The following is a 12,090-nucleotide window of genomic DNA, read 5'->3' as shown; positions in this document are numbered from 1 at the left end:
TCGCTCATCTTTTGAGTTCTCTGTAATGATTGCAGTGTTTCTATTACCATAACCAAAAGCTAAGTAAACAGAAAAGAGTCCTTCTGATCTCATAGATATACTAAGCATCCTCAAACATCCCAGTTTCATTACTTCTAATACATTATGCTACCTTAAAATAGCCCCACAGCAACTTGCCATGCACCTGAAAAATTAGTTGAGTGAGGCATTATCCAGAATATCCCCAGTGGAGGGAGAATTTAATTCACCCAGAGGCTGGTGTATCAAGAAACCATCGGATTACTATTACACAGTGTTTTAAACAAAAGCTTGTGGGAACCATGATTCATTTTTAAAACAGACATATTACTAAGATTAATTATTAATTATAAAATGTCTTTGTTATCAAGTTCACTTACCCTGTCATACTTGGCAACTATCTCTGCTCTTTCTTGGGCAAGTTTGATAGCAGCATCCTGCTCAGCATCTGCACCTGTGGAGAATTAAAATAAAGCCGTTCAGATTCTCTCCCTTGTGAACAAAGAACTGCAGCTAAATACTTAGAAAATAAACTTCAACTTCAGAAAGACTACTTGGATGGAGAAGTGCCAAAACAATTGTATCAGAGCAAAATATGACCATGGTGCATGTCTCGAATACTGTTTAGAGTAAAATACAATTATTGGATGGTATCCTAACTGCTGAGTTTAGAGCAGGTTTTTCACCAAATTTTCCACCAAAGCAGGTATTAAATAAAGTTAAAAAAAATAATACCCCACCACCCACTAACAAAGTAGTAAAAGCTACTAGTTGCCAATTCCACAAACATTCACATAGTCAAGAGAAAGCCAAAACACATGCTACTGGTTTGAAACAAAATTGTAAATTATTTACAGGATTTGTAGAGAGGAATTAGGTTAACGGATAAATGCTGAAGAAAAACTGCAAGACTTCCTCTGAGAAATTGCCTAAGGCTTATTTCTCAGAAAACAGGGAAGGACATCATTGTACTATCAGAACTGCAACATTCGGCAACCCAGAGTTGGAATAAGCGTAAGGATGTGACCACAGGAAGGTTGACACGCAAAAACACGGATGCGTGGGTAAGCACTGGACATCAGTACACTGCAGATACAGTGGAGTGTACTACAGTGGTGGAGTTATTGTTTAGATAAATCTGTTTTGATAACAAGAAGGTGAAGCAGACTCTGTGTGTAATCAAATTAGGTTCCTTGGCATTGTTCCCTTAACAGAAACCATCCCTAGAACGTGGACAGGGATGTAAAGAGGGCATGAAAGGAAAAGGAAGATGCTGCTTTGAATATTCAACACTGTAATGCACTTCAATATCCCAAATGCGATTATAATTTCAAACCAATGAGGCAAATCAGCTTTAATCATTGATAAGTTTGTGAAGGAGTCAAGAGTTGATTTGTTTTGATTATTAAAAAGCAATGCACTCTAGATAAAGCAAAGCTTTAAAAAGCTTTGAAATAGTTTCCAAGCATACAGTGTTATAAAAATAACTCCAGGCATGTGTTTTTTTCTTCACTATTTAGTTCATGGCAACATAGTGAACTTCAGGAATTGTACACCTATCAACCATCTGGGCCATGAAATAGAAAAACAGATCAGATATTACAGTTTTCTATCATATGACATAATTAACACATTTATTTGTTCAAACCCAGAATTTCTTTGATAAAGTTTACCTACATATTGCTCAGATACTTAGACAAGAATTTGTGCCAAGGTGGCCTTCTAAGCCATCTGTTAGAGATTTAGTACAGTCTCTGCATGTTTTTCCCTTAAAAGCTTCTTTGGGGGAGCGCAGAGAGAACCTCAGGATGCCCCATCACAGACACAAGCACCAGCGTTCAGGCAACAGTGATGCTTGTCCCAAACTTCCCCTAACGCAAAGTCTGACTGCTACTTTAAAGCTTTTACTTATGATCGCCGAAAGTTCCACTTTGTTATCCTTATCCTGGCCCCTTCTGCTTGTCACCATCATTTGCCAAACATATTACTCCCATTTATTAGCAAGGACATTGAGCTTTGTCATTTTTTCCAGTGTGTACCAGAACCAGCACACACGTATTTACACAATTATTTGAGGGGAAAAAAAAAAGAATTACGTCTGCTATATTGGGAAGCCATGCATCCCTGCACAACACTGATAAATATTTTCCTCCCTGTAAGGTGAGAAGCAAGTAGAGTCACTTCATATTGCTCAGCCTTCAGTGTTGTCCAAGCTGTTCCTCCTGCTCCTTCAGGTGCTGGATCCACCTTCATTCCTAAACTTAGAGGACTGCAAGACACAAAGCAGTTTGGCTTCAAGTTTGTTTTTCTCCAACGCAGTTTTACAGCGACTACAGAACTCTGTTGCCCCAGCTACCTATGTGAGTGTTGACCAAGACACAACTCTCTCATGCCAACCGCAGCACCGTTCTAGAACCCCTCCCCAGCACTGTCGCCACACAAGGGCACAGACTGAACTCGATGCAACGCTGAGTTCATTCAAGCACTATATGTTGCCCAGCACAATTATAAAACTCCGTTTTTTATCCTTTACTAGCTAACATACTATGCCTACTTAACTGACAACATCCACTAAAGCTACCAAATCTACACTGACAGGAAGTACACGAAGCTTAGAATTACTTTCAAAATAAGAAGCTAAAGGAACCGTAACCAAAATTAAATTGCATTTTCTTTTGAAACACACAGAGATCTGTGCCTACAGTAAGTCTTTATAGAAGGCCAATTATGGGTTTTTAAAAAGTAAACTTTATGCTCGCTTAGAAAGCTGACATTCCTTCAGAGAATTCAAGTACTGAGCAATCCTAATCTTCACTTCTCCAATGGACAGATTTGAGGGAAAAAGCTTACTTGTTTAAAGTATGACTGCTGCTGGGCTTTGAGAAATGGGAAAAAATTGCTATCACTATTTCCCAGTAAACAAGAGATTAGATTTGACTTGAGAAAGAGTGTGGCCAAATAATAAGTAGTCATTATTGTAATATATAGTAGTCACTACGCTTTAGTAGTAAGTAGTCATATATTTTTTATTAACAGAATTTAAAAATAGATTGCTACTTGTGTTTTAAAAGTATACTCAGAAGGACATGGACAGCTCTTCAACAGCACAGATGGAATAAGTGGCAGAAGCTGAAATAAAGTTTAAACCTTTGCTTAAAAAAAAAAAAAAAACAAACCAAAACTGTTTTTGCACCAAAAACAGAGTCCTGGTTTATGCTGAAAACATGGCCATGGCTCACCTTCCTTTCCTTTGGACAAGTAACATATAAATCAAACTTTGGCATGTCCTGTGCCTTATGACAATTCAATTACATTTAGCGTAGAAATTATCATATTCATTGCCTTTAAAGTAATCCTCTTCCCTTTCTGCCAGAATCATCTTACCCTTCTAGCTGCACTGAGATAGCTTAATGTTACGTTAACCCATCCATCCCAAAAACTCAGGAAACAATTTAAGATGGGGACAAGAGGTTATATTATGGGAGATAAGTATAAAATATGATTTTTCTTATAAGAGGAATTATTTAAACATCTTCAAGTTAGGCATTACACAATGATTCCTGATAAAGAAAAAGCTAAATACGGGAACAAGAAAAATTCTTCATGAAATATCTTCCTAGGCGCAAAAATACATTACTACATCACTATGAAATTAAAGACAAATAGCTGGTATTCTAAAGTCTTATCAGTTTTATTCAGTAAGTCTTACCGCACTGAAAGTGGTTCAAGATGTGAAACAAGTATGATCAAATTTTCTAATTAAAAGTTAGCATTAAAGATGATCAACCCCACATTATACAGGAAACAATGCAATCTCAGATGAGGCTGACATTAATATATAGCCAATTAACTAGTAGAGAGAACTGATTTTGACTAAAAACTGAGGAAATACATTATCAATGCCCTAAAAGAAAAAAAAATGAAGTATAATCAATGGTGATAAAATCTGCCAATGATGGCGTGCTAAACAGCACATTTAAGTCCCTCAAAAAATTGGTCAGGCTTACAAGGTACAACGAGCATACTGAAAACCCTGCCCAGCAGCAATGTCACACATCTAGTTTTGGAAAAAAGTAAATCATATAAACAAAGGCCAAAATTTTCTGAACCATTGGCCTGATACACATAACACTCCTCATTAGAGAGGATTTCCCCCTCATCATGCTGTCACATTGACCTGTTTTCTCCATTTACAAATATTACAAATTAGTATGTTTTGAAAATCTGCATGTAAAGGAACTGAAGCATCATCAGAACCGGAAAAATCGACCAGAAAATCCCAATATGCGATGATGTGAAAAAGGACTAACGTACCAGCCAGATTACTGCTTTTCTGCTACACTTGGATGTCAGATTATCTTATTTGGCAGTGCTGCTGAGATGAACTGCTGGATTTAAACGTTCAAAAGGATGCTTAAGGATGGGACTAGAACTAGTCTCATTTTGCCACTCACTGATTTTAAACTGCTGGAGAGTCCGGCCTGATAAATTAGACACCTGTGGACTGCCATCAGCCCTACAAAGTGAGAGAAAAGCATTGCCTAGCATCAGTACAAGCTTTCTTCCTTTGTCACTCGAATAAGAGTCTCTCTTTACCTCACCAATTATCAAAGAATTGAAAAAGACACGATTTCTTCAGGAACAGAAAAAGTGACGGTATGTAAGAAGTAAGTGGCACAGGCAAAAAATTAAACTAGTCCTACACAAGGAGACAATCATAATTAGTCTCCAGTACTTATTTTCTGAGAGAGGAAATAAGGGATCTGGAAATGCCAGCATTACTTAGTAGAACATTACAGATGAATTCTGGATGTTACTCTGTTATCCATTATTAGGTAGTGTGCACCACAACCGCATTTAAATATGCACTTAAAATAAAATCCCACATTTTCAAAACTGGTGCTTTTTTTAAGTTTCAAACCCCCCCGTACAGTTCAGTCAGTTGACAAAAATTTAAAAACATCATGCTAAATTAAAATAAATTCCTAAAACTGACAGACAGGCTTCTTACAAAAAATTAAAAACTAACTGGAGGCTCCCAGTTTCTACTAAGCAGCTGCAATTCTAAGTATCTTGCAGCTTTCAAGGACCGTTGGGGAAAACAGTTTATTTATCTAGAATTCTAGATTCTTCCAATCCTAAGGAAGAAAGGAAGGAGCAGTAAATTTAGGCAAGGAGGAACTAGTAATATTAATAGACATAATACAAACGAAAAACGCATGATGTTCTGCTCTGAATGAATGCAAGGCTGCCATCCAACAAGACCTGGACAGGCTGGAGAGCTGGGCCCAGGGGAACCTCATGAAATTCAACAAGAGCAAGTACAAGGTCCTGCCCCAGGGAGGAACAACCCCATGCACCGGTACAGGTTGGGGGCTGACCTGCTAGAAAGTGGCTCTGTTGAGAAGGCCCTGGGAGTGCTGGTGGGCAGCAAGGTGACCCTGAGCCAGCAACGTACCCTTGTGGCCAAAAAGGCCAAGGGTATCCTGGGCTGCATTAACAGAAGTGTGGCCAGCAGGACGAGGGAGGTTATCCTCCCCCTCTGCTCTGCCCTAGTGAGGCCACATCTGCAGTGCTGAGTCCAGTTTTGAGGCCCCCAGCTTAAGAAGGATACGAAACTTCTTGAGCAAGTCCAGTGGAGAGCTACCAGGATGATCAGGGGACTGGAGCATCTCCCTTATGAGGAAAGGCTAAGAGACCTGGGTTTGTTCAGCCTGGAGAAGAGAAGGCTGAGGGGGGATCTCATCAATACCTAAAAAATTCTAAAGGGTGGGTGTCAGGACGATGGGACTAGATTCTTTTCAGTAGTGCCCAATGACAGGCCAAGGGGCAATGGGCACAAGGTGGAACACAGGAAGTTCCACCTGAACATGAGGACAAACCCCTTTGCTGTGCAGGTGCCAGAGCAGGGGCACAGGCTGCCCAGAGAGGCTGTGCGGTCCCTTCCCTGGAGACATTCACACCCCACCTGGACGCAGTCCTGTGCCCCCTGCTCTGGGTGTGCCTACTCAAGCAGGGGGTTGGACAAGGTGATCTCCAGAGGTCCCTTCCAACCCCCGCCATTCTGTGATTCGTGAAGACTAACTGGAATGGACCAACTGCTGTCAGTGATGTATTTAACGGCAAAACAACAGATCCAAGTAAAAATAAACACTATTAAGGAGAAAATAAAGATGTGCCCTACAAATACATGTAAAAATGAAATTCTGACTATTAGTAAAATTTTCTCAAGGATAGAATTTTTTTTGCAAGAAACCAGGTACTGATACAGAGCTACAGTTTGACAGATCCAACTCAAAAAGAAATAATCCTGCCTTACTCATGCTTTTGTGCCATCTTCTCTTTCTGTTTCAGAGGGAAGAACAGTAGCTATAGATGCAGGCACCTATAAGCCACAGAGAACCTTTGAGCCAAGGTCTCTCTATCACCCCCTATAATACATTTAAGTGTCAGTAGGGGGAAGGCAAAAAAAGGGAAAAAATAAAATAGGTAATAATGTATTTTTGTATTAATTTTAATTGCCAATCTAAACATCAAGGATCCTTCTTGCAGCCCCATCAGTAACTCAGTTCTTTAAAATAAGTGAGTGGGAACAGGTAGCACTATCCCTTGTGTTGCCAGCAGCCAAGGAGCAGCTCAAGAACCTGTGAGAGCCTGGCAGCAGCTCAGCTGCTCCTGGTCAGGAGTGACTAACACAAACATCCCATATTTACACCTCTTTTTCATCTCACAACCTGCCAGAACCAAGCTGCTGCTGAGTAAAATGCCGGTCTTTCCCACAAGAAGAAAAGCTTCTGCTCTTCAAGGTTTACTAAGTACCTGTAGTTTGAACTCTGTTTGCCTAATCCTGCACAGCTTCTAATCCTGTTCAGCTATAGAACTGTTAAACAGTATGGCACAGCATTTTAAAAAGTGATTTTCACATGCGATCTACTGAGGATGCATCTCTAGCCCATGCAAGATTAGTCACACAACTTAGGGGAACGATCTCTGGGGTGACTCAAACTCACTGGTGAGATGTCTCCCTGAAGCCAGCCTGAAAATGCCTAGTTAGAGAGAGTACCTCACCTGGAAAGAGCAATGACAGCCGAGCTAGCTTCCTCATCAAGGTAGCGCAAAATGAGTACCACCGAGAGCCTCAGCATGTTCTTCACACATACCGAAGGATTGTGTAGGTACATTATAGTGCTTATCAGTGCATTTTCAGCAGCATAATAAATTGCTTCTTACAGATGTGCCATAAATTTATGTAACGTCTCTTTCTGATGTGGTCAGTATACTAGTAGCATCCTGCGTAATCTCATCCCAACTTATGAAAGGGAGATTTCTCCCTTTTTTATTCTTTGACTCATCACTACTGCCTCCTCAACTGCAGAGCAGTCTAAAAAACCCCAACGACTTGGAACATGCTAATTTGTTTTCCATTACTTCACTCAAATTCTTGCTTGTTTGCACATTACACATTCCACTGCACAAAGAGCTGCACTGGCACAAATTCCTGTCTGCAGGCATTACCACCAGCTGCTATGCATCTACACATTCAAAGCACATATCAGAGCAATAAACAAAATATTTTGTAAGTCTCTGGTCATATCAGAAAGTCCCTTTAATACCCAGGCTGTTTATTTTCCTTCCAGTCCATTCCCACAAACAATGAAATAAAAGCCATGACATACACGTAACAGTGTTTTGTTGTGGGTAGCCAATGTTCAGAACAAAAAAATCTTGGTAAATACCTGCACATAGATACTAAACCTGATCTGGACAGAAAAGATTAGAGTATCATTTGTTATATCTTATTTTTCTTTTCATGCAGAGAGACCTTTTAACATAAAAGTGAAATAGCTGCAGTTAGAAAAGCAATCCCTTTTACACAGCAATACTTCCTCAGGAAAAACAGTATTTCCAGAAGTTAATTGAGCTACATTTCTTCCACCATTAAGAGTCATTATCTACCTTAATAGTATTAAGTATTTAAAGCTCGAGAGTTATCACTAACCTGAAATGAGAGAGTAGAACAGCACATGATATAAACAATTAAAGACCAGTACATCAAATAAAATGGCATTTTACCAGTCCTTAGATTGCAATTTTCTGCCCAGTCCTTGTAAAGCTCTGGTTTAGTCTTCATGAAGTAAATCTGTTGACTTCTAGACCCTATTCTAACTCAGTTTATCAGAAATGAACGGCAGAAAGTTCTCCTCCTCCACTTGCAGTATTTGCTCCACATAACCGAGCCACTTGACACGTGCTCCTTCTTTTTCAAGATATGGCCCCTACAGCTACACGAGCTGCAGATACTCGGACAAAGATATCATTTGTTAATAGGAAGTGTCATGCAGGCACCATGCTAGTGTTCTCCACCACGGCCCACAGCCCTGCATTCCAGCTAATAATAAACAAGAGGATTTGAACAAACAGCCTCAGAGGACACAGCTCCTGTAACACATCACTGTTATGCTCTCGGGTAAGAATTTTTACGGGTATTTATCAAGTGCGGCATGAAAAGCATCTTATTTAAAGGACTTACTAGAAATGGGGCTTGAAGTACCCTACTTCCAGCTTATTACTTAAGAAACCATGAAATAAAATGACTCTGAAAATGCAGTTTAGATTTTTGTAATTGTTTGGCATTGCCTACTTACAGGATGGAGATTTTACATATTTTCTATTTAAAACTCTTTTATTGTTCAGGATATCTTGGGGACCTGAAATACCTAGGATGTTAGGAGTTAACAATGACGTTTTCATTGATGAAAATAGAAAAATTCAATATTTAATACGGTTAGAATTCATCTGCTTTTTGAAAGCTGGTATACAGTCAGCACCCTCAATACCTGAAAAGCAAACCTCCATGTCAAATATTCAAGGACACACACATCAAGCCACTCTCTTGCATAGATTTTCATCCTTACACATGCTCTCTCAAGCAAAGTGTCTGCTGCTACATGATGCCTACAGCCAGGAGGCAGACAATGACACTTCTTAACCTAAGCAAGTCAGAGCATACACACTGCCAGACCCAGCTTGGAAGACTTGTGTGGGCTCCCAGCTCTTTCTGAAGCCAACAGAAAGATGATCAGTGGGACTCTTCAGCCTGGAGAAGAGAAAGCTCAGGGGAATCTTATGAATGGACATAAGTACCTGCAGGGAGGGTGCAAAGAGGACAGAGCCAGGCTCTTTTCAGTGGTGCTCAGTGACAGGATCAGAGGCAACAGGCACAAACTGAAATGCTGGAGGTTCCCTCTGAACATCAGGGAACACTTTGTCACTGTGAGGGTGACCGAGCACTGGCACAGGTTACCCGGGGAGGTTGTGGAGTCTCCATCATCGGAAATACTCAAAAGCTGTTGGGACACGGTCCTGGGCAACTGGCTTTGTGTGGCCCTGCTTGAGCAGGGGGGTTGGACCAGATGACCTCCACAGGTCCCTGCCAACCTCCACCATTCCATGGTTTCCTTGCACACTGAAAAGTGTTAAAGTGCCAGGAACAGGAGGTCTTAAGAAGTGCATTGGACTACTCTTTTCTCCCCCAAGCACTGGGAGAAGAAGAAAAAAAAAAAGTTCCTTCAATTGTTTTGTCTTCCTCCCCATACTGCCCAGCCGAGCACTGAGCCTGGAAGTGAGCAGCAGCTCCTTTGTGTTTACCACTGATTACTTACTACTCATGGATCCCACCCAAACCCAGGTGTCAATAGTTTAGTCTGTGGATTCAGTATGAGTTTAGACTGAGCTAGTGTGATATCCACCACCGGGCATGTTTCCCTCAAAAGCAGCATTTTCTTACTGCTGACATCCATAGTCATACACACACGGTAGTAATCTTCTTGCTATACAAAAATCGTCTCCCATTTTTCTCATGGGAGAACTACTGAACTGGTTTTGTAAAACGAACTACTTTGTGTTCCCTTACCTGAGAGCATATTTGTGGGCAAGACAAAAAGAACTCTCACACAATGAATACGAGCACTCATTCCAGGCTAACTCCCTCAACAGATACCTTCACCACCTGAAAACAACTTGCTTTTTGACATTACTGGTGCTTTTCTACCACACACTACCCACAGGCAGCAATAAGCTAAGAGCTATATTACACTGATATTCTTATGTCTTTAATTGGTTTTCAAGTTTAGTATGTCTATTTGGGGGGGGTGGGGGGGGTGTTAAGTAAAGTTTTACGCAGAGAAAAGGGAAGATTTTGGCTTAACTGAATTTTTCCTCTACTCAGAAGCAAAGAAAACCTAAAAGGTGGAGTAAAACTATTTGTAAAAATTAACATATTTCACTGTGCGCTGCACCAAAAAAACCCCATTCCAATAGCAAAACACATGCAACTTCCCTCCCTTAATAATCAGCATTTCTTCAAAGTCGAACCTGTTGTATTTTTACTGCATGAGCAGTAATAGGTGGAAAATATGAAAGTAAGGATTTAACTTGCCTGAAGAAACATGACTGAACTCTCATCTTAATGAAAAATCAAGTTTCTCTACAGCAGAATACTTGCAGTTCTGCAGCATCTCCTGTGTGATGCTGCACAGTCACCAATGGAAAATGGTCACTTTGGAAATTATTAGAATTAACTGCTACTAAAAGCTATCTCAAAGCATTTTTAAAAATATCCCCAAGGGGCTCAAAGCAAGAGCAGGGAAATCAAGGCAGCCCTACTAAGCAATATTCCACAGAGGAAGCCTGTGTCAAAACATGAAATTCAAGTTTAGGAGTCTAATATATATTGCAAGGAATTTAAATCAACTACTCTTACTATCTTGCTTTCTAAGTGGCAATTGACTAAAGGACTTACAGAAACTCTACTACTATTAAATCAGTTGTTGCAATATGTCTATGACTATTTTTAATTACACAGCCTTACTAATGCATTAGTTAATAGAGCACTGAAAGAACAAAACTCAGAATAAACCAGCAATAAAACAGAAAGAACATAATCTAATAATACACAACTTGGCCATTTACTTAGTGTTAATTTGCAATTATTTTTTTATATGTGTTTCACATAAATGAGTACACCTTAAAATCAAATCATCTTCATCAGCTATGCCTACAACTAACCCAGCTGGAAGCTGCAGTTTGAACGTTCATGTCATCACCTCACTATTAAGCCTTACGAATGTTACCACAAGGGTTACAAAGTGGAGCAACAAGAATTGGCAGGGTTCTACTGTAATTCCATTTTACAGAGTGTTGTTTGTGCAGTCATGAGCCAGAAGATAATTAATTTGCTGAAGGTTAACATAGTCAGTTGCAAAGCCAGAAGAAACCATAATTGCTAATTTGCAACAAACTACACTGAAAAGAGTAAGCCCAATTTTGAACAATGCTCCTTTCTTGAAAGAAAAAGAGAAAAAAAAAAACCAACATACAATCCACCCTCCTGCCCAGGACTCTGTCAACACAATCCAAAACATTTATGGCAGCTCTTAATAGACTTAAATGTAAAGACTTGGGCTGGGCACCATTTGGGGCTTGCCAGTATGTAATGACTGGTCTGACTTGAGCAACAACTAGCTAGTGTATTATGTCTAAGCTTAAGTCATACTTTGTTCTCCATCTTCCCAAGGGTGTAGCTGCCATCTGGCCTTTTCACTAGTTTGTTACTATTTTTCCCTTTCCTGACTGCTATCAAAGGGCAGCATTATGACCATCACGAAGCAGACATTCACCTATACATTTCATCTTTAAGGAGATGTAAACACTATGCTGAATGAAGTAATGTCAGCCCTACAAACAGCTGTTTAAGCAGTGATCAGAGCAGATTTGCATTCTCACTGTTCAACGAGATAGAGAAAGCCTTGTTTCTGTAACGTGTTAGAACCCAGCAGCAAAGAAATGACAAAGATACAGTCTTCATGGAAAAACACAGGAGGTTTTCTGCTACATGGAAATCATTTTACAGCCTGCCACCAAAGATGAAATTTCCTGGAACTCCTACTGTGGCTAGAACTGATCCTGCTGTAACATGTAATCTGTTTCATCTACAGCCCCTGAGTATTACTCCCACACTCCCCTTGAAATCCATGACCCTTCCCCAGTACTAGGCCTAGCCTTTATAATTAA

The 12,090-nt window shown here is 40.0% G+C and overlaps 1 protein-coding gene across 11 annotated transcripts in view; it reads right to left on the bottom strand.

The window, feature by feature from the left end:
• The window catches only part of USP6NL (USP6 N-terminal like), a 129,598-nt gene that overhangs the window by 71,613 nt on the left and 45,895 nt on the right, over positions 1–12,090 (bottom strand). For 9 of the 11 annotated variants that reach the window (XM_075081623.1, XM_075081616.1, XM_075081622.1 and 6 more), the window contains one exon: positions 399–472. In XM_075081623.1, the coding sequence (XP_074937724.1) occupies positions 399–472 (74 nt within the window). Of the gene's footprint in view, positions 1–398; positions 473–8,091; positions 8,165–12,090 lie in introns of those variants that run through there. The other 2 variants (XM_075081625.1, XM_075081614.1) reach the window with 1 other exon arrangement.

The sequence above is a fragment of the Phalacrocorax aristotelis genome, chromosome 1, assembly GCF_949628215.1.
Source record: "Phalacrocorax aristotelis chromosome 1, bGulAri2.1, whole genome shotgun sequence".
Classification (NCBI taxonomy): Eukaryota; Metazoa; Chordata; class Aves; order Suliformes; family Phalacrocoracidae; genus Phalacrocorax; species Phalacrocorax aristotelis.
Note: the sequence above shows the minus strand (reverse complement) of the source record. Positions and strands in the feature narration are given on the sequence as shown.